General features: G+C 41.0%; 1 protein-coding gene across 2 annotated transcripts in view; it reads right to left on the bottom strand.

Annotated features, from left to right (window-relative positions):
* vta1 (vesicle trafficking 1) overlaps window positions 1-25837 on the bottom strand; it is a 170184-nt gene that overhangs the window by 96312 nt on the left and 48035 nt on the right. For both annotated transcript variants that reach the window (XM_033026004.1, XM_033026005.1), the window contains exon 2: window positions 1966-2060. In XM_033026004.1, the coding sequence (XP_032881895.1) occupies window positions 1966-2060 (95 nt within the window). The remainder of the gene's footprint in view (window positions 1-1965; window positions 2061-25837) is intronic.

Below are 25837 nucleotides of genomic sequence, written 5' to 3'. Positions count from 1 at the left end.
CATTCAAGACAGTAAGAAATCACAGAGAGTGGTGGATGTAGCCCAGACCATCACACAAACAAACTCCACTTCCATTGACTCCATGTACCTTACACTGCCTCGGCAAGACCACCAGCATAATCAACAACCAGTCTTAGCCTGACCACTCCCTCTCTCCACTGATGGGAATCAGGCAAAAAGTACATAAGTTTGAAAATGCATTTCTCCAGTTTCAGGGACAGTTTCTTCCCAGCTGTTATCAGGCAACTGAACCATCCTCTCACCATCTGGTTGGTGGTCCTGACCTCCTAGCTACCTCATTGGAGATCTTTGGAGTATCTTTACCCGGCTATATCGTGCACCAAATGTTACACAAATAATATATCCTGTATGTGTACACTGTGGACAGCTTTATTGCACTCATATATAGTATTTTCTTTGCATGCAACAAAAAGCTTTTCACTGTACCTCGATATATGTGACAAAAATAAACAAAACTGAGTTACTCCAGCACTTTGTACCTGTTTTTGTGAACCAGCATCTACAGTTCCTTGCCTATGTCATTTCAATGGCAAGGTATTTCAGTCCACGGGTAAACATCACAGTTATTCCTAATTACTTTCAATGTTAAGAAATTCATTAGAATAATTGCTAAATCTATTTTTTTAAAAGCTTCCTATTGACTTCCAGGAGGGCAAGCCATGATTCCATGAACTTGCCTTCATCAGCAGAATGACAGTGAAGAGTCAACAGCTTCAAGTTTTAGGGTATGCGCATATCTGAAGATCTATCCTGCACCCAACACATTGATCTCCCACGTCTTGCAGAAGGACCAAAGACTGCCCTAACTGCCAATAGCCCATAAATGCCTGTATATCCTTGCAAGATTGAAGAAATTAAGCATGTCACCAAGTATACTATCAAACTTCTACAAGTGTAGAAGAAGACCACACTGACTGGTTGTATCACAGCTCAGTTCGGTAACGGATGCCCAGGAACGAAAGTGGCCGCAGAAAGTAGTGATCATTTCCCAGACCATCACAGGTATTGACCTCCCCACCATCCAGGGATTTACAGGAAGAACTGTTTCAAGCCGGCACCTAATATCATCAAAGTCCCATTCTGCCCTGGCCATGCTCTCATATCGTTGTTACTCTCAGAAAAAGGCATTTCTGTGGGACTCCTTGTTATATTGATTCATAGAAAGTGGGCAGCAGGGTAAAAACAATGTATATTTCTCTGATTGTATTGAAATTCTGCTAATGGAATACAATTGCCTCGCTTAAATGCACATTCATCTGCTTTTATAACAATGAAGCCCAACCACGCAGACTGACCCACTGAGTTACTCCAGCTCATTGTGTCTTTGTTTGTAAACCAGCATCTGCAGTTCTTTGTAACTCCTCTCAACACTAACTACTCATGTGGCTCCTTTTAGCATTTTCTCGCTCCTGTAGAATAAGGAGTAAGCCATTTAGAACGGAGACGAGGAAACACTTTTTCTCACAGAGAGTGGTGAGTAATGGAATTCTCTGCCTCAGAGGGCGGTGGAGGCAGGTTCTCTGGATGCTTTCAAGAGAGAGCTAGATAGGGCTCTTAAAAATAGCGGAGTCTGGGGATATGGGGAGAAGGCAGGAAGGGGGTACTAATTGAGGATGATCAGTCATGATCACATTGAATGGCGGTGCTGGCTCGAAGGGCCAAATGGCCTGCTCCTGCACCTATTGTCTATTGTACTTATATTATATAAAATAAACTATTTAATGCTGCAATCCATTCTGCTGTAAGCTTCAGTTATCTAAACGCAACTTTTAAAAAAGTAGATTGTATAAAATGCAACTTAAATTCAACTGCCATAGCCCGGTTTAAAAATCTGCTGTGCTATTGACGAATGTTTAATTAAAGACTACATTTAGCCTTGAATCGCTTTGTGCAACATCAAGGAGGCTGACTGTTTGAAGAATGAGGTTTCAAATTAATACTTACAATTTCTAGCTGATCCATGAGTTTCACCAAGAACTTGCGACATTCTGGTGTTTTACTATCAATTTTCATTCCAGTCTGCATAGCATATAAACGACCTGTGAAGAGGAGGGTAAATCTCAATAAATACAATGCAGCCACAACCTTGCCCCAGGAAAATAATCTTGCGAAATCATGAAGAGCAAATGCAAAGCAGTAAATACAACCTTGTACAAACCATCAATATGGATCACTTTGAATTTCCATTCACTCTCCTATACTCTCGAGCTGAAACCATCGCAAGAAGACAGTTTTAAAGTTACTAATTATCTTAACACCTATTCAAGAACCGTAGGGAAAAATAAAACCTGCACAAAAAAATGAACTGGGAAAAGCTGACCTCTCAGCCTGGCAATACTGGTTCACATTTGGTCAGATCAAAATTGGCTGACTGAAACCCTCAACGCTATACAGCATTACATTTCACACAAATATATCAAATATCGACCCATTTTAAAATCACTGCCTCTTAAACCAATGTTTTAAAGGCTTACAAACCAAGATAGAAAAAAATGCCTGCATCTTTATCTTAAAATGGATGACCCATTTTAAAATAAAAACATGAGGTAACATCTCTCCTCATCCACTTTGTCGATACCAATCAAGAACTTATGTTTCAATCGAGTTTCCTCTCACCCTTCTGAACTCCAGTAAATTCAAGACAAGCCTGAATAACCTTTTCCCAAGAAAACACGCCCATTCAAGATATTATTTGAATAAACCTTAAGAGTCATTGAGTCATGGAATGATACAGTGTGGAAACAGGCCCTTCTGCCCACACCGGCCAAGATGTCCCAGCTACACTAGTCCCACCTGTCTGCGCTTGGCCATATCCCTCCAAACCCGTCCTATCCATGTACCTGTCTAACTGTTTCTTAAACGTTGGGATAGTCCCAGCCTCAACTACCTCATCTGGCAGCTTGTTCCATCCACCCACCACCCTTTGTGAAAACCTTCTCTGAATTATTTCCAATGCATGAACATACTTACTTAAATAAAGGAACTAATTTCTTAAATAAGGGAATAAGTAATCAGTTGTCCAAATGTGTTCCCACCAACACCCTCTATAAATGAAGAAGCTCTGCTTTTATTAAATATAAAAACTGATTCTTTGGCTCAAAAGGTTTGTGCCAAGTCAATCACTCACTTTAATCCAATTTTATTCTCCCCACACTCTCATCAATACCTACAGATTCTATCTTTTGCCTACAAACAATTTACAATGGTCAGTCCACCTATCGACCTGCATGTGGGGATATGGGAAGAAATGGGAGCACCAGAGAAAGCCCACATGGTCACAGGAGAACATGCAAACCCTACTTGGCCGTTACAGGGCAGGATTGAACCCAGGTCACTGGAGCTATGAAACAGTGACTCTACAAGCTGTGCGACTGAGTTCTCCAAAACCCAATGTTTCCGTAATTGACTTCCAGAACCTGCTCATTAGCATTTTGTTAATTATGCACTCAAGACACCCAAACTCATCTGCAACCTCACACTATTTAGAAAGTCAACAACTTCAAGTTCTTAAGCATTCATGCCACTAGCACTGATATCAGAGAAGATTTATCATGCCCACGAGGGTTCTCTTGAATTTCTACAGGTGCACTATAGAAAGTATTTTGACGGATGCCCCTTGGCCTGGTGTGGCAACTGTTCTGCTCTCGACTGCCTGAACCTACAGAGTGGTGAACATCGCCCAGTCCATCTTCATTGTGCTGGTATGTGGTATGTGAAGCTACATGAGAAGGAGTTGATGTCCTGATGGAGGGAAATGGGCAAGGATTGGCTGAGACTGTGACAGAGGACGGATGTGATCGGAGAAAAAGAGCTGCATTACATCCGCTATAATCAAAATCTGTTATAAAGAGATCCGTAATAACATGGGGGCATACTGTATAGTATTTTAACGTTTACCAATCACAGTGTCAAAGCAGTTACTGAAGACATTATTCTAGGCAATTGTACGGTCAAAATACTTAATGAATCAGTAAATATCACAATGCATGTCAGTGCATGACAGTGGTGGAACAAATTAGAGGAACAGCACCTCATATTTTTCTTGGGCAGCTTACAACCCAGTGGTATGAATATTTACTTCTCTAACTTAAAGTGACCCTTGTTTTCCCTCTCTCTCCATCCCTCCCCTATCCTAGTTCTCCGACTAGCTTGAATCTCCTCCTGATTCATTTTACCTTATATGCCTCGTTGTCACCTTCCCCTAGCTAAAAATTCTACATTTCTACTCTTCTACATTTCCCTTGATCTTTGTCCCCTTACCCTTCCATATTTCTTGTTTCTCTCTCCCCTGACTCTCATTCTGAAGAAGGGTTTCGGCCTAAAACATCACCCATTCATTCTATCCAGAGTTGCTTCCTGTCCCGCTGAGTTATTCCAGCATTTTTGTGACTATCTTCAGTGTAAAGCAGCATCTGCAGTTCCTTCCTACACATCTTCCTAGACCATTTGTGTTCCAAGTCAGCTATTTTGAAGCAAGTCCACAGTCGCAAATCACAGAGCAGGGAAGGTTAACAGGATTCTTCCCAAAGGGCATTAGTGAACCTGTTATGTCATGAGCTCTATAAAAATGTTTGCTTTTAAAATATGTATTCAACAATTTGAATTTAATTCCATCCCTCTCTTTGTGAGGTTGAAACAACTGTCTCCAAATAATAATCCACTAACTTCATCAGTTGCCAATTAAAACTCTATGGTCACACAATTCTGCTTCATGAAATTCCTTGTCCTGATATATCGTGCTGCTATTGGTACATTTCATTGAACTCAATGAGAACGTTTCCATAATCTTTGGAATGAAGGGACGTGGAGGTTGAAGAGCTGCAAGGTTATTAAGGTCATGTGAACTTCAGTATGTGCAGAATTTCATGACCGCTATTTTCATGACCAATACAATTTCATGACTAATACAAACTTTGTTTAACGGTTACATATTCAATATCCAGGATTCCAGGGACCCAGTTATCAAAGTAGCTGGGATCCTCCTTTATCGGTTACATATTAACATTGCCTCTAATTATTTATTTTTATTTATAGATAGGAAAAATAAAGAAAGAAAGAAATTAGAAAAGTAGGATAAACTATTAATAATACAACTTAGGAGATAGGTCCGTATATCAGAGAACATAATTATTCATCTAGTCCTGGATTCAGGTTTCAGTCCGGCCTCCGCGCCGGTCCAATCTGCCCCTTCAAATAATCTATAAATGGAGACCATATTCTAGTAAATAATTCTGGTTTGTCAATTAAGACAAATATAATTTTTTCCAAATGTAAGGTCTCCGACATCTCCATAATCCACATCTTGATTGTGAGAAGGGATTTGACCCGAAACGTCACCCGTTCCTTTTCTCCTGAGATGCTGCCTGACCCTCTGAGTTACTCCAGCATTTTGCGTCTATCTTTGGCATTCTGATATTCAGTTTAAGGAGCCATGAGGTGTGAGCAATTATCAATTGCTTTGCCAATACATTAATAAAAAAGAGAACTATGGTCTCATGAGCTTTCATGAAAGATTGGAGAATGGTTCTCCCATCCTAACCACCACAAGATTAAAAAGACAGAATAACATATAATAATTATTAAACCTGATTTGTATCTCGTCAGTTCTACATTCTTGATTTTATTGTGTACATTCGTGCACCACACGGTTGCCATCAAACTTCTCATGCTGCTTCGACATGTCTATGGTCTAGACTGCCTGATTATGTAATTCCTGACCAGCTCTATTCAACAACTTGCCTAAGGCAAGTCCTAAGGCAGCTTATGCTTTTATTTGATTTGTGATTGCAAGAGTTTTAAAATCCTCATTAAACTGTCTTAACATTGATCTGAAGAAGGGTCTCGACCCAAAATATCACCCATTCCCTCTCTCCAGAGATGCAGCCTGTCCTGCTGAGTTACTCCAGCATTTTGTGTCTATCTTTACATTGATTAATCTGGTCTTTGATTGTGATAAATTGTATGTTCTGTATTGCAGTCTATATTTTCTTCCAGACATAAGTGGATTTTATTATCAGAGTTTAGTTCATCATTTAGGCAGCAGTGCCTCCACTATCGTTGATGAAGGCCAAGCAAAACGTTCAAAACAGATATCAATAATTTAAGTGGAATAGAAATGACACTTTCTTGGTAATGTTGCATTGCACTAAAATCTGAGAAACACCGAGTATTTTCAATGTAATTCCGTACTCTATTTGAATGCATCATTTTCAGCAAAATATTCAGGAAGTTCTAGATGGCTGAAGCACTTTAACAGTACTGTAAATGCCCACAGGTTCACTGAACAACAAAAATTCCACAAAAGACGTCCAAGCAATTGGACAAAATGACTATAACCCACAGAGATGTGATGTTATTCCTCAAACTTGTACTGGGCTTCATTAGAATAGTGTTAAAAGATAAAAGCCATAGTACGAGTGGGATGGAGAAGTGGACCAAATGAAGGTGCTCATATCCAAGAATCCAAAGACGTTATGAATAATTGGAAAGGTCTTGAACAAACTAGCAAACAACTGATTGATATAATTCTGTCAGAGTCAAGCAGTGAACACAGGAGTTAGAAGATCGCATCATGTTTTGAATATGCGACCCATACCACATAAGTATATTTTCTGTTTACGTATATTGCTTAAACAATCTTGTCACAGTCTTCTTCCCCTGGGAACCTTTATAATAACAATTGTTTTTTGGAAAAGAAAAATGTCAATACAAGCAGCCATCATATCACCGAGTAAGCAACTTCAATATTACTTCATTGCTTTATTATCAAATCACTTAAATACTTTCAGATTTAACATGGCAAGCAAGGATTTACTCGGCATTTACTACTTTGCTGTTTGTGGAACATTGTTGTTCCTGAAAGATCTGCAGTGCTTTTCCTTTACGTGAGAAATGGCATTATGTTTCAAATTAATCAATGCATGAGTAAAAGTGTAATAAGAATCGAGGAGCTTTGGAGGAATTTGCACATCCCATCTTATGTGCCAGATCTGAATAAACTATATACAGCTAGACTTTTGCTCTGCCTTTTCCCAAGCACATTGCAGAATTTTCCTTTTTAAATATATTTTTTGTTTCCTTCTGGAAGTTAATGTTGAATCCGTTTCCATTGCCCTTGTAGGCAATGCATTGCAAATCACTGAAAGAAAAGATTTTTAATCTCCAACTATCCTTTTCCTGCTTGTTCAAAAGAAATCCATAAATCTGTTTCTGGCAACAGAATTTACTGTCAGTGGAAAAGGTTTCAAAAGTTCTGAAGGTTGAGTATAAATGTTGAATTTCCCTTAACCTTTAGCTACAAGAACAATTCCCATCATATAATTGAATCAATATATTATAAGCAAGGTTCCAGCATCTGTAGTGTCTTGTGTCCTAAATGTTGACGAAGCTCTGCGATAATAACCCTAAAGGGGCAAGAAACAAGTTCCAACTTGATGGCAAATCAGATGGATGCATTGTCAGAAGGGGTGAAGCAATGTTTTGATTGCAAACTGCACTCATGGAACAACATGCATGCAGAGCTCTGGAATAAGACCACAGGGATTAATGGCTTCCAAGTAAAAAAAAGCTTTCCAATATTTTTATTTGTTTATCATGGTTTGTTTCCTAGTAAATGGGCACTGTGGGGTCTTAAAAAAAATTAACATTTGAGGGTTATATTGAAGATCCCTTTCAAATTGAGTCTGTGGGGGGTGGAGGGGGGGGTGTTTGAGAAATATGGTTTACGGCCTCCTAATATTCCAATCAAAGGCGAAAATTAAAGCCACAATATGCTATTTAAATGAAAAGTTAAGAGTTTAAAACTCAGAATGCTGAGATCACTAAAACTCACCAACACCAGCTAGGAGTGGGGTGGGGGGGGGGGACGGGACACATCAAGATGTTTATTGAGCAGAACAAATCAGCTAGTGAAATTAACATGGATGCCGTAGGATACCGTTTTAGCTTTTACTGAAACAAGTGAAGGGTAGATCCAGGTGAGCTAGGAAAGACTGGCAGATGGAATCAGGTAGTGGAAGAAAGGGTGGAGATAACGACAGAGGCTGGGAGTTGATAAATGGCAACAGCAAAGGGCTGCAGATTATGAAATTGGATGAGAAAGGAAGATGAAACGAAGAACCAAGTGAGGGATGGTGGGAAGATGGGAATAATGGGGGAAGGGAAGAGGGACCCAGTGGGAGGAGTGTGGATGATGAGGATATGAAATAAGATGCAGGAAAAGGAAAAGAAAGAATGGGTGATAGGGGCCAAGTTGGAAAGAAGTGTGCGTGAGAGATTACCTGGGTCGATAAGGAGAGATAAAGATACAGGGCGAGTGGTTTACCTGAAATAGGAGACCTCAATATTCATGCTGTTGGGTTATACACTATGCCATTGGGTCGCGGATGGTGGTAGTCGATTGACTGCTTGTTGGCGCTGGCATTTGGTACTTCCAGCAATTCCACTATTGCACTTAACTGCCTTTGCACCTCAGGATACATTGCATTAGAAGCTTCTTGACTGAACTATAATGAAAGTCAGTGATGCTGAGATGTCTACATGCCAGGCACGGTTGGCCTATTGCCAGGACCAATCGCAAAGTGGTTTTGGGCATGCAGTTCAATACATAGAAACATAGAAAATAGGTGCAGGGGTAGGCCATTCGGCCCTTCCAACCTGCACCGCCATTCAATATGATCATGGCTGATCATCCAACTCAGTATCCTGTACCTGCCTTCTCTCCATACCCCCTGATCCCTTTAGCCACAAGTGCCACATAACTCCTTCTTAAATATAGAGAATGAACTGGCCTCAACTACCTTCTGTGGCAGAGAATTCCACAGATTCACCACTCTCTGTGTGAAAAATGTTTTTCTCATCTCGGTCCTAAAAGACTTCCCCCTTATCCTTAAACTGTGACCCCATGTTCTGGACTTCCCCAACATCGGGAACAATCTTCCTGCATCTAGCCTGTCCAACCCCTTAAGAATGTTGTAAGTTTCTATAAGATCCCCCCTCAATCTTCTAAATTCTAGCGAGTACAAGCCGAGTCTGGAATTACCACAAAATTTACTAGCAAGTACAGTGGTGGCGTGGGAGGCAAGCTCTGAAGACAATGGAACTTCACTGTGTCTTACACATGGCAGTGCACAGAACCAGGTGTCAAAGTCACAGTGGAGTGCAGACATATGATAATCACCAATGCACCCGCAGTCCACCAAGCTCAATCTGGCACACTGTTGCCATGTTTTGATCTATTATTTGACCTGAACTACCCTCAACCACCTCCCTCCTCCCAAAAGCAAGTTTCGCCTGGGAGTTTTTTTAATACTCTGTTTATTCATTGCTTGCAGTTAATAAAAAGAAAGCTTGCTTTCCTCCAATGTACCTTTGCACAAGATTTATTATCTGGAATGAGTTCCGATCTCTTGGGTTCTAGCTGTAATGATCATGTATATGAGTGAATTGATGATGCATTCTGAACTCTACCTTAAACATCTGCCATGGTTTTTTTTATATACTGTCAAATCTGGCACAATGCTGTTCCACTTTTGTTCTTGCATTTAAGTCTTTGGGTCCTAATGGTGATCTGAGTGTCAGCTGTGGCTCTGCAAATAGAAAACTTTTGTACAAGTCTGAAATCTGCAGGCTCAAAGACATGAGAATAAAGTGATTGGAATGAAGATGTGGACCATGTACCTTGGGACAGCGCAGTGAGTTACAAACCATTAAGTTAGTATGTGTAGGATGGAACTGCAGATGCTGGTTTAACCCAAAATTAGTCACAAAAATCTGGAATAACTCAGCAGGTCAGTCAGCATCTCTGGAGAAAAAGAATGCGTGACGTTTCAGGTCAAGACCCTTCTTACATCGGAGGAAGTATCCTTGCAAGTAATTTTCTGGTGCACAAATGTAAAGACCCATTAGATAGGATTTCATTATTCGTGTACTTCTCATTTTAACACGAAGTTAAACAAGCACCAATCCAATATCAAAGAAAGAGTAAAATATTTGAGAAAGCACTTGACCTGGGGCAATGTGCTCTGTAATGTGTTCTGGAATTCTCAAGGTCATATATGCTCAACAAAATAAGGGTTGTTTCAAAAACCAATGCAGCTCTCCAATATTTATCTCACAACCATCAGCACAAAAGCAGATTACCCAGTTATGATCACATCATTATTTGTTAGTGTGTTGCCAGACCATTTCCCCCATTACAATGGCCACAGTTCAAAGGAATCAAAGCACATTTGAACATCCTGAAGTCATGATGGCATAAGCTTTTGATTAAATAGGAAATAGTAAATTATTCTGTTAAAAACGAGTAATTTATCTTATTGCCCAGGGTTATACACTTTCCTGGAAAATTTACTCTGTCTTGCCTGGATACTGAGTTGGTGCTTGCCAGGCATTTAAATTCCCTTCCCCATTCCCACACTGACCCGCCAGTCCTTTGCCTCCTCCACTGCCACCATGAGACCAAGCACAAATTAGAGGAACAGCAACGTTTACTGCCTAGGTGGTCGACAACCCAATGGCATGAACACTGAATTCTCTAATTGTAGGTAACCCACATCCATTCTATCACTTTCTCTCTCGGACTTTATCTTGCAATAAATGTTGTACCTTTTATCCTGCTCATTTGAAATTTCTCTCGAGTTAGACTGCCTGTAATTCCTCTCACCCACCATGTCCTACCTTAAACTCCAGTTACTAAACTTTCATCAACTCATCTATATCTTGTTGTAGGTACACAAAATTGCTGGGGAAACTCAGCGGGTGCAGCAGCATCTATGGAGCGAAGGAAATAGGCGACGTTTCGGGCCGAAACCCTTCTTCAGACTGACGGGGGGTGGGGAAAGAAAGAAGGAAAAAGGGAGGAGGAGGAGGAGCCCGAGGGCGGGCGGATGGGAGGGTGGGAGGAGACAGCTAGAGGGTGAAGGAAGGGGAGGAGACAGCCGCCCGCCCTCGGGCTCCTCCTCCTCCTCCCTTTTTCCTTCTTTCTTTCCCCACCCCCCATCAGTCTGAATAAGGGTTTCGGCCCGAAACGTCGCCTATTTCCTTCGCTCCATAGATGCTGCTGCACCCGCTGAGTTTCCCCAGCAATTTTGTGTACCTTCGATATTCCAGCATCTGCAGTTCCCTTTTGAACACTATATCTTGTTGTATCCTCATTGCAGCATGCCCGCCACCTAAACTGGGATACCTTACACCCAAGCCATATTATTGCCAAATCATAATATAGATCTGCTTCTATATCGGTATGTAAATCTGTTCCTCTAATATTCTATACCTTACATTTTACTTTTCTCCTCCCTTTGAGTAATAGACCTCATGCTTTATAAATATGCAGTTTATAAATTATATATGAATGACGCAAAATCTCCTGCCAATTAAAGTATAATATTTCAATCAGGCATTCTTACAGTATTCTGAGCTGTATACATTGTATCTGAATGTTTATTCACTACCTGTAACCAAACTAATACCCTCGTGTCAGAAACATTATTAAAATAAGTTTACCTTCAAGACAACTTCTACATCTCAAAGTACACAAGGCAGTTTTAACTGGGAATGCACACCTATTATGTGCCTATTTAGATACAAGGCAATCTAAACCACATGCTTTGTCACTTTGTTGAGTTCTGTTAACCATTTCACTGAGAATATTCAGCTGAGGGTTTGGAGATGGTGGTAACGGCATGAAAGGAAAGTTAAATTAAATGAGTGACGTGCACCTCAAGTTGAGCTGCTCGGGTTACCCATTGTATTTACCAAAATGCAACCACAAATTGAATGCATATTCCATGTTTTGTGGGTAGAAATGGATTCCAACATGGTCACCTAAATGGGAAAACCATAGTTCAGGTCAGGTAAATTTAGATGCTTCATTTAATCATAGATTATAGTTTAACAAAATTTTAGCAGTTAGCCAAAATTAATACATTTGAAGATTATGTTTTATTTAATCCCTTGCATCATGGAAAAGGAAAAGATTATTAGAGGAAAACGATGCCAGCATAGTGTGGCCACTAAATGCTGACTGAAGGCATTCCAAAGACCACATATATTTCCTTGTACATTATTCATACCATATATTTGTGCGACCTGGCAAATAGCCTGGCCTAAACAACCCTGCTCATTTCCCCGAAGTATTTTGCCACAATATTGTAGGATTGCGCAGTATCTTCCAAATAGTCATAAAGAGTCATAGAGTGATATACAGTGTGGAAACAGGCCCTTCAGCCCAACTTGCCCACACCTTCAAGGAACCATGCACCTGTACTCCTAGATCCCTCTGCTCCACAACACCTACCATTTACTGTGTAGGTCCTGCCCTTGTTTGACATTCCAAAATGCAACACCTCACACTTCTCTATATTAAATTCAATCAACCATTCCTTCGCCGACCTAGCCAATCGATCCAGATCCTGCTGCAATCGTCCACAACCATCTTAACTACCTGCAAAACCACTCACTTTTGTATCATCAGCAAACTTGCCCTGATGTTCTCATCCAAATCATTGATGTAGATGACAAACAGTAACAGGCCCAGCACCGAACCCTGAGGCACACCATTGGTCACAGGTCTCCAGTCCGAGCAACCTTCCATCACCACCCTCTGCTTCCTTCCAAGGCTGGGAGCTGAACATCCAGGGATATTCAATATTCAGGAGGGATAGAGAGAAAGGAAAAGGAGGTGGGGTAGCGTTGCTGGTTAGAGAGGAGATTAACGCAATGGAAAGGAAGGACATTAGTTTGGAGGATGTGGAATCGGTATGGGTAGGGCTGCGAAACACTAAGGGGCAGAAAACGCTGGTGGGTGTTGTGTACAGGCCACCTAACAGTAGTAGTGAAGTTGGCGATGGTATCAAACAGGAAATTAGAAATGCGTGCGACAAAGGCAAAACAGTTATAATGGGTGACTTCAATCTACATATAGATTGGGTGAATCAAATTGGCAGGGGTGCTGAGGAAGAGGATTTCTTGGAATGTATGCGGGATAGTTATCTAAATCAACATGTAGAGGAACCAACGAGAGAGCAGGCTATTTTAGACTGGGTAATGAGTAATGAGGAAGGGTTAGTTAGCAGTCTTGTTGTTATTGCCCCCTTGGGCAAGAGTGACCATAATATGGTTGAGTTCTTCATTAGGATGGAGAGTGACATTGTTAATTCAGAAACAATGGTTCTGAACTTAAAGAAAGGTAACTTTGAGGGTATGAGACGTGAATTGGCCAAGATTGACTGGCAATTAATTCTAAAAGGGTTGACGATGGATATGCAATGGAAGACATTTAAAGACTGCAAGGATGAACTACAAAAATTGTTCATCCCAGTTTGGCAAAAGAATAAATCAGGGAAGGTAGTGCATCCGTGGATAACAAGGGAAATCAGGGATAGTATCAAAGCGAAGGATGATGCGTACAAATTAGCCAGAAAAAGCAGCATACCAGAGGACTGGGAGAAATTCAGAGACCAGCAGAGGAGGACAAAGGGCTTAATTAGGAAAGGAAAAATAGATTATGAAAGAAAACTGGCAGGGAACATAAAAACTGACTGCAAAAGTTTTTATAGATATGTGAAAAGAAAGAGATTAGTTAAAACAAATGTAGGTCCCTTGCAGTCAGAAACAGGTGAGTTGATCATAGGGGAACAAGGATATGACGGACCAATTGAATAACTACTTTGGTTCCGTCTTCACTAAGGAAGACATAAATAATCTGCCGGAAATAGCAGGGGACCGTGGGTCAAAGGAGTTGGAGGAATTGAGTGAAATCCAGGTTAGTCGGGAAGTGGTGTTGGGTAAATTGAATGGATTAAAGGCCGATAAATCCCCAGGGCCAGATAGGCTGCATCCCAAAGTACTTAAGGAAGTAGCTCCAGAAATAGTGGATGCATTAGTAATAATCTTTCAAAACTCTTTAGATTCTGGAGTAGTTCCTGAGGATTGGTTGGTTAAGAAGGTTAAACTGTTGGGTATAAATGCAGGAATAGCAAGATGGATTCAGCAGTGGCTGAATGGGAGAAGCCAGAGGGTAATGGTGGATGGCTGTTTGTCGGGTTGGAGGCAGGTGACTAGTGGGGTGCCTCAGGGATCTGTGTTGGGTCCTTTGTTGTTTGTCATGTACATCAATGATCTGGATGAAGGGGTGGTAAATTGGATTAGTAAGTATGCAGATGATACCAAGATAGGGGGTGTTGTGGATAATGAAGAGGATTTCCAAAGTCTACAGAGTGATTTAGGCCATTTGGAAAAATGGGCTGAAAGATGGCAGATGGAGTTTAATGCTGATAAATGTGAGGTGTTACACCTTGGCAGGACAAATCAAAATAGGACGTACATGATAAATGGTAGGGAATTGAAGAATACAGTTGAACAGAGGGATCTGGGAATAACCGTGCATAGTTCCTTGAAGGTGGAATCTCATATAGATAGGGTGGTAAAGAAAGCTTTTGGTATGCTAGCCTTTATAAATCAGAGCATTGAGTATAGAAGCTGGGATGTAATGTTAAAATTCTACAAGGCATTGGTGAGACCAAATCTGGAGTATGGTGTACAATTTTGGTCGCCCAATTATAGGAAGGATGTCAACAAAATAGAGAGAGTACAGAGGAGATTTACTAGAATGTTGCCTGGGTTTCAACAACTAAGTTACAGAGATAGGTTGAATAAGTTAGGTCTTTATTCTCTGGAGCGCAGAAGGTTAAGGGGGGGCTTGATAGAGGTCTTTAAAATGATGAGAGGGATAGACAGAGTTGATGTGATCAAGCTTTTCCCTTTGAGAATAGGGAAGATTCAAACCAGAGGACATGACTTCAGAATTAAGGGACAGAAGTTTAGGGGTAACATGAGGGGGAACTTCTTTACTCAGAGAGTGGTAGCGGTGTGGAATGAGCTTCCAGTGGAAGTGGTGGCGGCAGGTTCGTTGGTATCATTTAAGAATAAATTGGATAGGCATATGGATGAGAAGGGAATGGAGGGTTATGGTATGAGTGCAGGCAGGTGGGACTAAGAGAAAAAAAAAAAAAAAAAAAAAAAAAAAATTGTTCGGCGCGGACTTGTAGGGCCGAGATGGCCTGTTTCCGTGCTGTAATTGTTATATGGTTATATGGTTATATGATTGGCGGGTACCAAACGTAACCCCACTTTTTAAGAAGGGAGGGAGAGAGAAAACGGGGAATTACAGACCAGTTAGTCTAACATCAGTAGTGGGGAAACTGCTAGAGTCAGTTATTAAAGATGGGATAGCAGCACATTTGGAAAGTGGTGAAATCATTGGACAAAGTCAGCATGGATTTACGAAAGGTAAATCATGTCTGATGAATCTTATAGAATTTTTTGAGGATGTAACTAGTAGCGTGGATAGGGGAGAACCAGTGGATGTGGTGTATCTAGACTTCCAGAAGGCTTTCGACAAGGTCCCACATAAGAGATTAGTATACAAACTTAAAGCACACGGCATTGGGGGTTCAGTATTGATGTGGATAGAGAACTGGCTGGCAAACAGGAAGCAAAGAGTAGGATTAAACGGGTCCTTTTCACAATGGCGGGCAGTGACTAGTGGGGTACCGCAAGGCTCAGTGCTGGGACCACAGCTATTTACAATATATATTAATGATCTGGATGAGGGAATTGAAGGCAATATCTCCAAGTTTGCAGATGACACTAAGCTGGGGGGCAGTGTTAGCTGTGAGGAGGATGCTAGGAGACTGCAAGGTGACTTGGATAGGCTGGGTGAGTGGGCAAATGTTTGGCAGATGCAGTATAATGTGGATCAATGTGAGGTTATCCATTTTGGTGGCAAAAACAGGAAAGCAGACTATTATCTAAATGGTGGCCGATTAGGAAAAGGGGAGATGCAGCGAGACCTGGGTGTCATGGTACACCAGTCATTGAAAGTAGGCATGCAGGTGCAGCAGGCAGTGAAGAAAGCGAATGGTATGTTAGCTTTCATAGCAAAAGGATTTGAGTATAGGAGCAGGGAGGTTCTACCGCAGTTGTACAGGGTCTTGGTGAGACCACACCTGGAGTATTGCGTACAGTTTTGGTCTCCAAATCTGAGGAAGGACATTATTGTCATTGAGGGAGTGCAGAGAAGGTTCACCAGACTGATTCCTGGGATGTCAGGACTGTCTTATGAAGAAAGACTGGATAGACTTGGTTTATACTCTCTAGAATTTAGGAGATTGAGAGGGGATCTTATAGAAACTTACAAAATTCTTAAGGGGTTGGACAGGCTAGATGCAGGAAGATTGTTCCCGATGTTGGGGAAGTCCAGGACAAGGGGTCACAGCTTAAGGATAAGGGGGAAATCCTTTAAAACCGAGATGAGAAAAACTTTTTTCACACAGAGAGTGGTGAATCTCTGGAACTCTCTGCCACAGAGGGTAGTTGAGGCCAGTTCATTGGCTATATTTAAGAGGGAGTTAGATGTGGCCCTTGTGGCTAAGGGGATCAGAGGGTATGGAGAGAAGGCAGGTACGGGATACTGAGTTGGATGATCAGCCATGATCATATTGAATGGCGGTGCAGGCTCGAAGGGCCGAATGGCCTACTCCTGCACCTAATTTCTATGTTTCTATGTTTCCTTCCATGGATCCAATTTGCTATCCATTCAGATTTCTCTCCTTGGATCCAGGTGAACTATTTATGTATTAATAAATTAAAAAGGAAAACATATTTCAAGAATCAGATCACTGGAAAAGTATGTTATGCTGCTTCTCATATACCACTCTACACAAGATTATGCTGATGCTATTTCTACAGCTCCGGAATTCATCGTCTAAACAAGTTTACTGTCATATGCACAAGTACGGTGAGGGCAGGTACAAGGATAATCTTGTTTGCAGCAGCATCACAGCACAGAGACTCATACAAACACACAGAATCACAAATAAATAAATCACACAAATTTTATAAGACACTATAAAGAGGAAAAAAATACATTAGTCAAAACACAATCAGTCCATGGTCGTGCAAAAGGTGGTCCATTGTGTTAGTTGAGGCAAGATTAGGATTACAGTCAAAGAGTCATAGAAACAGGTCTGTCAGCCCACCTTCTCCATGCTGACATAGTTGGTTTACTGGACTAGTTCCATTTGCCTTCATTTGGTTCATAGCCCTCAAAGCCCATCCTTTTCACAAATCTGTTCAATGTCTAAAAATTCGTAATTGTGTCCACTTCCATAGCTTTCTCTGGCAGCTCATTTCAGATACTGGTGAAATAGCTGCCCCAGAGATTCACTCTTAAATCTCTCCACTCTTGCCTTAAGCTTATACCATCTATTTTTAGAATCCTCTATGCTGGGAAAAAGACTGCGAGCATTCACTTTATCCATGTCCCTCATGATCCCGTACACGTGAATATGGTCATCCTTCAGCTTCCTATCCTTCAGAAATAAAGCCCTAATCTGTCCAACCTCTCCATATAACTCAGGCCTGCACACACAGGCAACATCCTGGTGAATCTTTAGAATCAGAATCAGAATCAGAATAGTACTTTATTTGCCAAGTATGTTTTGCAACATATGAGGAATTTCATTTGCCGAGTCAGTCATAAAAATAAAAAGCAACAGATCACCCAAAACACATTTTAACATGAACATCCACCACAGTGACTCCTACACATTCCTCACTGTGATGGAAGGCGAAATAAAGTTCAAGTCCCTTCCCTTTGTTCTCCCGCAGTCAGGGGCCTCGAGCCCTCCGTTGATGAGTCGATCTTGAATCCTATAGCCAGCAGCATTTGGGCCCTCCGCATTGGGGTGATCAGATCCTGCATCGGGGGGATGTCAGCTCCCCCACACTGGACGATCGAACCTCGCTTCGGGGCTGGTCGAACCTTTGGCGTCGTTGGAGCTCCTGACTCGGCCTCTCCCGAGACTGTGAGCTCTTGAGGGTATGTCCGGGGGCAAGGGATCAGCTCCGATGTTAAGTTCACGCCCCCGCGGTGGGGTACAAAGTCAGTCCGAGGAGGCCTCCAGCTCCAACGATGGAAGGCCGCAGAGCGCCCAGAGAATGCGATACGAAAATTAATCGCATCTCCGGCAAGAGATCTGAAAAAAAGTTTCCTCTGATCCCCTCCCCCCTCCCCTCACATAAGACAAACCGGAGAACATTACTGCACCTCTTCCAAATTAATGATATGCATTAATGATTTGGATGACAAACAACAGTGGGCACAGCACCGACCCCTGCGGCACTTCACTGGCCGCAGGCCCTAATCGGAAAAACACCGCTCGAAAAGTAGACGATGAGATACCCTCTTATGGGAGATGGCCATTGTCTGGCAGCTGTGTGACACAAATATTTCTTCCCATTTATTAGCACACTACCAAGTGTAATCAATGCATACAGACATAGACTTCACCCTTTTGAGAGGAGTTGCATAAAGGATTAAATGCCAAATACCCCTAGTTCTGCTATGATGGAAGAATGGTGTTGAAGATGGCTAGACATAGGACCAATGCCAATGTCTGAAACTGAGATGATTAGCTTCCAACAGCCACACTTCTTTGTGCACAGTTTGACTCCAACCATGAACCCAATTGCCTTAGCTTTTACCAGGTCTCCCTGATGTCAGATTATCAAATGCTGTCAAAATGCCAGAGAAAAGCTGTTATTAAGATTTGATCTGAAACATTAACTTCTCTTTCCATAAGCTCTATTTGACCGACTAAGTTTTTCCAGCATCTTCTGTTTTTATTTCAGATTTCCAGTGTCTGAATTTTTTTTTCAACCACCGAGACACAAGAGAATGCAGATGCTGGAATCTTGGGCAGAAAAGTACATGAGCAAAAATATATGGTATACTTCCAAATCACGATGGTTTGTGATTTAAAGGGATATCTACAAGTGGTGATATTTCAATGTACCTGCTGCCTTGTCCTTCCTGGTGGGAGAAGTTAAAGGTTTAGGAAGTAGGGTCGGAGCAGTCTAGGCTAGTAACAGTAGTGCATTTTGTTTATGATGCATAAAGCAGCCATTATGTACCAGTGTTGGATGTATATATGCTAATGTAAATATTTATTCAAAGCATATGCTATGTCGCTCTTCCAGGGAGATGCTAAATGCATTTCGTTGTCTCTGTACTGTACACTGACAATGACAATTAAAGTTGAATCTGAATCTGAATCTGAATCTGAATCTGATTGATTATTCGGTCTGATAGATGGCAGCTGCTGTCCTAGATTGTATTGAGCTTCCTTAGAGTTTAGAGATTGTATTGAGCTTCATGTTGATAGAGCTAAACTCTAGGCAAGTGAAGAGCATTTCATCATGCTCCTGGCTTCTGCCTTCAGGGTGGTAGAAAAGCTCTGTGGCGACCATTGTGGTCAAAATGGAAAACATAGGGCAAAGGAATATTCTGACTAGTTGGGTCAGAATAGGAGTAGTTGGGTAGTTTTTGAGGTGCTATATTCATTCTGTCATTTAGATAAGACTTGTGTGCACTCATTACAATCCCAATTACTCTTACAATCTATTGTAAGTGGGAAGAAATTTCTAAGAATCAGTGGGGGTGTTGCATTTCCAAAGGATGCACAAGCATATTCTTCCCTCTGACCAACCCTTTTCTTGTGTCCGATGTCTGATATGTGAATGACGTGAACTATCCATAGGAACCAAGTGTAACTAAGGCCATAACAATGTGGATGGAAGACGACACAGACATTCATTTGCATATCCTTGTAAATGAATTTGGAGGATTTTACAGACACACGATTGGTGGCATCTTTCCAGTGTCTTCTTTAGGTAGTCCAGATCTAAGTACATAGGGCAGCGGAGATTATGTTACTGAGAATAGCTTGAATGTTGTGCCTACTCTGAGGTTTTGACCATGTTTCTTCAACTGACCATTGAATACGAGTGAATTTCATCTACGCCTGCCTCCATCAAGAGGTAGTTCCTGATACGCGAGTAGTAGTTCACATCTTCCAGGGTCTGACTGCAAACTTCCATTGTCAGAGGGCAGAGCTTTCACTCGCTGAGCCTCGAGGATGTTCTTGAAGCTCCTTTTCCAGTTATGTATTAAATTCTGCACTGCCATTCAGGGCTTCAATCTGAACCTTTGGTTGTGACATTACATAGCTCCATCAATTATCTGGTAACTTTGCTGGTTTATATACCTTTATTGCACCTTTGCTGTGTTGGTACCTCATTTGTAGCTATGAGTAGTACTGCTACCTTTCCTGCTATGCTCTTCTGCACGCCTTGTTGATCCAGAATTGATCTGGTCTGCACTTGAATATTAATTAAGAAGTTCATTAGTTCATAGGTAATAGGAGCAGAATTAGGCCATTCGGCCCATCAAGTCTACTCCACCATTCAATCATGGCTGATCTATCCTTCCCTCTCAACCCCATTCTCCTGCCTTCTCCCCAAAATCCCTGACACCTGTACTAATCAAGAAACTGTATCTCCGCCTGATAAATTGACTTGGCCTCCACAGCCTTCTGTGGCAATAAATTTGTCAGATTCACCACCCTCTGACTAAAATAAATCCTCATCGCTGGATGGTGAAATGTATGATGAAAAATCCTGAAAGGCTGGCTGCAGACAGATGAAGTCTGCAAATGCAGTGAAGAAACTACACACAGGATCATATTGAAAGAAGAGCAAGAAATGTTCTTGGTGTCAAGCCAACATTTTAACTTTGAGTATTAAAAAACTAGTCACTAATTCATGCAATGTTTCTGGGATTTCGCTCTGCATAAACTGGCAGTCAAAATTGCCAACACCAAGTGCACTTTTCAAGTAAGCCAATATTTGTGAAGTGTTTGGGAAGAGCTAAGGGTGTAATAAAATGCGATAAAAATTAAATACAGAAGTATTAACTAAAATAGTGAAACACAAAGTGCTGAAGTATCTCTGCAGGTCAGGTAGTATCTCTAGAGGGAATTGATAGGTGACCCTTCAGGTCAGGACCCTTCTTTTCTTCAGATGATCAGTCTGATCCTGCCTGACCTGCTGAGTAACTCCTTTACTCTTTTACTCCATATCCCAGCTCTTGCAGTTCATTGTAACCTCTTAAATAACAGAGACTGCTGCAGTCTGCTTTCTGTGTTAATCCATTTTATGATTTTAAAATTAAAGCAACTATCATTGTAACTGTGGAGGTTGATGGTGAACTGTGATGGTTAGAAGTGGTACCTTGAATAAATTACAATTGTGACAAAATAGAAACTTAACAACATTTTGTCATAAAGTTGAAAGAATGTTCTGCAAAAAAGGTATTAGTCCAACAGATATTATTCGAAAGACATACAGGTCTGTAGGTTAATTGACTTTGTGTATGTGTAAATTGTCCCCAGTGGGTGTAGACAGTGTTAATGTGCGGGGATCGTTGGTCGGCATGGACCCGGTGGGCCGAAGGGCCTATTTCCACGCTGTATCTCTAAACTAAACAGTAAAGTATATCATGATGATAAAATAATGCATTATAAAGATATTTTTTAAAGAATATATTGCATCTTCCAACTCCAATTTATGATAAACAGATTAAACGCTAGATAGTAGCAGGCATACATACAGTGCCCTCCATAATATTTGGGACAAAGACCCATCATTTATTTATTTGCCTCTGTACTCCACAATTTGAGATTTGTAATAGAAAAAAAATCACATGTGGTTAAAGTGCACATTGTTGGATTTTAATATAGGCCATTTTTATACATTTTGGTTTCACCACGTAGAAATTACAGCAGTGTTTATATATAATCCCCCCCATTTCAGGGCATCATAATGATTGGGACACAGAAATGTCATGTAATTGTCTTTTAAGTTCCTGGGAACCATCATCTCCAAGGACGTTAATTGGGGGGCTACCAGATGATGTACTTCCTACGGCAGCTGAGGAACCACAATCTGCCACAGGCAATGATGGTCCAATTCTACACGGCCATCGTAGAGTCTGTTCTCACCTTCTCCATCATGGTCTGGTTTGGCTCAGCCACCAAGCACGACACCTGGAGGCTGCAGCGAATTAAGTTTTGCGGCATTTGTTTGAATTTGAGCAGATAGGATATGTCTGACAATGTGCACTTTAACCACATGCGATTTTTTCTATTACAAATCTCAAATTGGAAGCGAGCGGGCAAGATCATCTCTGACCCCTCTCACCCAGGCCACAAACCCTTTGAATCACTTCCGTCTAGAAGGCGACTCCGGATTGTCAAAGCTGCCACAGCGAGACATAAAAAACTGTTTTTATTCACGAGTAGTTGCTCTACTCAACAGCCAAAAATCTGTAGCCGCCCTTTGATCTGGTATTTTGTTGGTTCACATGCTTGATCAATGGTGTTTTATCATTAATGTTTTATTATTATTAATGTTTAGTGTTTTCTGAGTCATTCGTAACTGTCACTGTATGTCATGTTGTTACTTGTGGGCGGAGCACCAAGGCAAATTTCTTGTATGTGAATCCTTGGCCAATAAACTTACTTAAATGAAAGTAGTCATGATTAGTATTTTATTGCATATCCTCTGCATGCAATGATTGCTTGAAGTCTGCGATTCATTTCATGGACATCACCAGTGTCTTCTCTGGTGATGCTCTGCCAGGCCTGTATGGCAGCCATCTTTAGCTTATGCTTGTTTTGGCGGCTAATCCTCTTCAGTTTTCTCTTCAGCATATAAAAGGCATGATCAATTGGATTTAGATCGGGTGATTGACTTGGCCACTCAAGAATTGACCATTTTTTAGCTTTGAAAAACTCCTTTGTTGCTTTACCATTATGTTTGGGATCAACTTGATCAGATAGGATATGTCTGACAATGTGCACTTTAACCACATGTGATTTTTTCTATTACAAATCTCAAATTGTGGAGTACAGAGGCAAATAAATAAATGATGGGTCTTTGGCCCAAACATTATGGAGGGCACTGTATCTAACAAGCCTCTTACTAACGAACCTGCCTCTGCCACCAACCCTGATAGTGCAATCCAGGAACCCACCCTTTATTCTTTATCTGTACACTGCGGACGGCTTGATTGTAATTATGTTTCGTATTTTCGTTGACTGGATAGCAGGCAACAAAAGCTTTCCACTGCACCTTGGTACATGTGACATTTAACTAAACTAACTAAAACAAACTATTTTGGAAGGCAAAAGACATAGACTAAAGGGGAAAATAAACACTGACAACTGACCACAGGCCTTGCCTCAAATAAAAAATGTTTCCCATCTGCTATTCCTCTGCTACGTTCTGAAGTATTAACTGCAAAATGAAATAATAGTCCAGCAGGATTGGTTGGCTTATCGACCTATTGATCAATGATCAAATAGAACATATTCCAAGAAGACATGATTTCTTGGCTGTGGGATTACTCGATGAACGTCGCTAGTTTGCATAAAGTGCTCTCATTTCAAATTCCCCTCAATTGCATAAATTTTGGCAATTCAACAGCTTTCAAATATACTGCAACACAAAATGGGGGGTCTAATGTACCAAGATGACTGGCAGGAACATTTCGCTTTCATCAGTAAAGTTCCATTAACATAATAACAGTTATTTCTGGGGGGAGGAGTGAAGACAAGCTGAGAGAAGTACACCCAGCAAAGGGAAATTATCAAAATAATGAAGCAAGTCTCAAAACAAACCAGTATTTCCAGATCAGAAATTTGAAACATTACTAAACCACAAAGCAAAAATAATCATTTGTTTTTATTATTTGTTTGCTAAATGATTTTCTCTGGAGGGGTCTTAAAATTCCAACAATGTCATATATTACTATATATTTTTCCCTCATTAGATGGTCAACAAAATAGATACAAATTATTTCAGCTTCTTAATTATGGATAGCATGCCAGATATTGTACTAATTTCACCAGTATTGATGCACCAATAGTGACAGTGTACAAAGTGGGACAAGGCCTCCTGAATTAACATCTGTGAGTATTGTCAAACTTGACTATGTACACGTTGGATTTCATCCATTTTACCCAAGCTGGTTTAAGAAATTCTATAAAGTTGATTCAAAGTAAGCAAATGGTTCACAATAAAACAAAGCTCCTGGGCTCACATTCACTCTTGCACCAGCAAAGTCCAAAATTTGAGATAGCACTTCAGAGCAGGAGTAGTAATAGCCAGATATTCTATTTTTTAGTTTCTCTTCTCAGGTAAACACAAACGGAATCAGAACATAATTTTGTCTCTCATTCCTGACCTTTAAGTTTATTTTAGATTAGTTTAGTTTAGTTTAGAGATACAAAGCGGAAACAGGCCCTTCGACCCACCGAGTCCTCGCGACCAGCGATCCCCGCACATTAACGCTATCCTACATACACTAGGGACAATTTACATTTATACCAAGCCAATTAACCTACAAACCTATACGTCTTTGCAATGTGGGAGGAAACTGAAGATCTCGGAGAAAACCCTTGCGGCAGCGGGAAGAACGTAAAACTCCGTACAGACAGCACCTGTAGTCAGGATCGAACACGGGTCTCTGGCGCTGTAAGGCAGCAACTCTACCGCTGTGCCACTGTGCAGCATCGCATCGGTACATTGGGCTTTTATAATTCTCCTTCATGAACGAATTTGAACATGCCACCTGCTGCCTTCTAGGAGAACAAATTTCTCATTTGAACTAAATGATTGACCCCTTATTTTGCAACTATAGACGCTGGTCCTGGAAACCCAAACCTAACCCAAATTCAAGCCCATTGAAAATTCTGTACCTTTCAATTAGATTACCACTCTTTATTTCCCTACATCCTTAAAGGAACCCATTTCAGCAAAGTCTACAAAGCATACCAACGTATCAACTTCCTCAGAAGTCAAAGGAAATTGCGCATGTCTCTGAAAAACTCTGACCAATTTCTATAGATGCTTAATAGAAGGCATTTTATTGGAATGCAACACAACTTGGTATGGCAACTGCTTTGCTAATGCTTGCAAGAAACTGCAAAGTGTGATGGATGCAGCTTAGTCCATCATGCAAATCTGTCTCCCTCTGATCTCATCGATTCCATCTACATCATGTTGCCCAGAGAAAGCGGCCAACATAATCAAGGACCATTCACACCCTGGATATTCTCTCTTCTCCTCACTCCTATCTGGCAGAAGATACAAAAGCTTAAACGCGTGCACTGCCAGATTCAGGAACAGCTTCACCCCTGCTCAAATCAGAATCTTGAGCTAAGGATGTATTCCCAATCAACCCCATTGCGCCCCTTATACATTTTTTTCTGCTTTCTGTGTAGCTGTAACACTGAATTCTGCAGTGTTTCCTTTCTCTTGTTGCACTACCCGTTTTATTCTTAGTATAGTTTAATTGTACTTGTGTATGATACGATTTGCATGGCCAGCATACAAAACAATGTTTTTTATTGAATCTCGTTAAACATGCCAATAATAAACCAATAAATCAATACGTCTATGCCAACTATGCAATCCTATTCCCCAAGTAATTTTCCCTATAACCTAATCTCCCTAGAATTTCATCGACTCCTCGAGATTCTATCAATCACCAGCACAAAGAAAATTTACAGTGCCCTATTAAATTACTGACCAGCAGATCTTTGGGACATAGGAGGAAACCCGAATACCTGGAGGGAACACATGTAGACAATGGGAGTATATGCAAACTTCCACACACGGCACCGGAGATCAGAATTGAATCTGTTTGCTGGAACTCTAAGGCAGCAGCTCCCTTGCATCATTAATTTGCAAATTCTAATTGATCGTCATACAATATTCAGGCTTGTAATATTCCAGCCGCACACTCACTCAAAGAGAATCATTCCATTATTTCTTGATTTTGTCCTCGGCAAAATTTACCCCTCATTCAACGTCACCAAAACAGATAATTTAATAATCACCACACTTCTAT

This window comes from Amblyraja radiata, chromosome 8 (assembly GCF_010909765.2).
Source record: "Amblyraja radiata isolate CabotCenter1 chromosome 8, sAmbRad1.1.pri, whole genome shotgun sequence".
Lineage (NCBI taxonomy): Eukaryota > Metazoa > Chordata > Chondrichthyes > Rajiformes > Rajidae > Amblyraja > Amblyraja radiata.
Note: the sequence above shows the minus strand (reverse complement) of the source record. Positions and strands in the feature narration are given on the sequence as shown.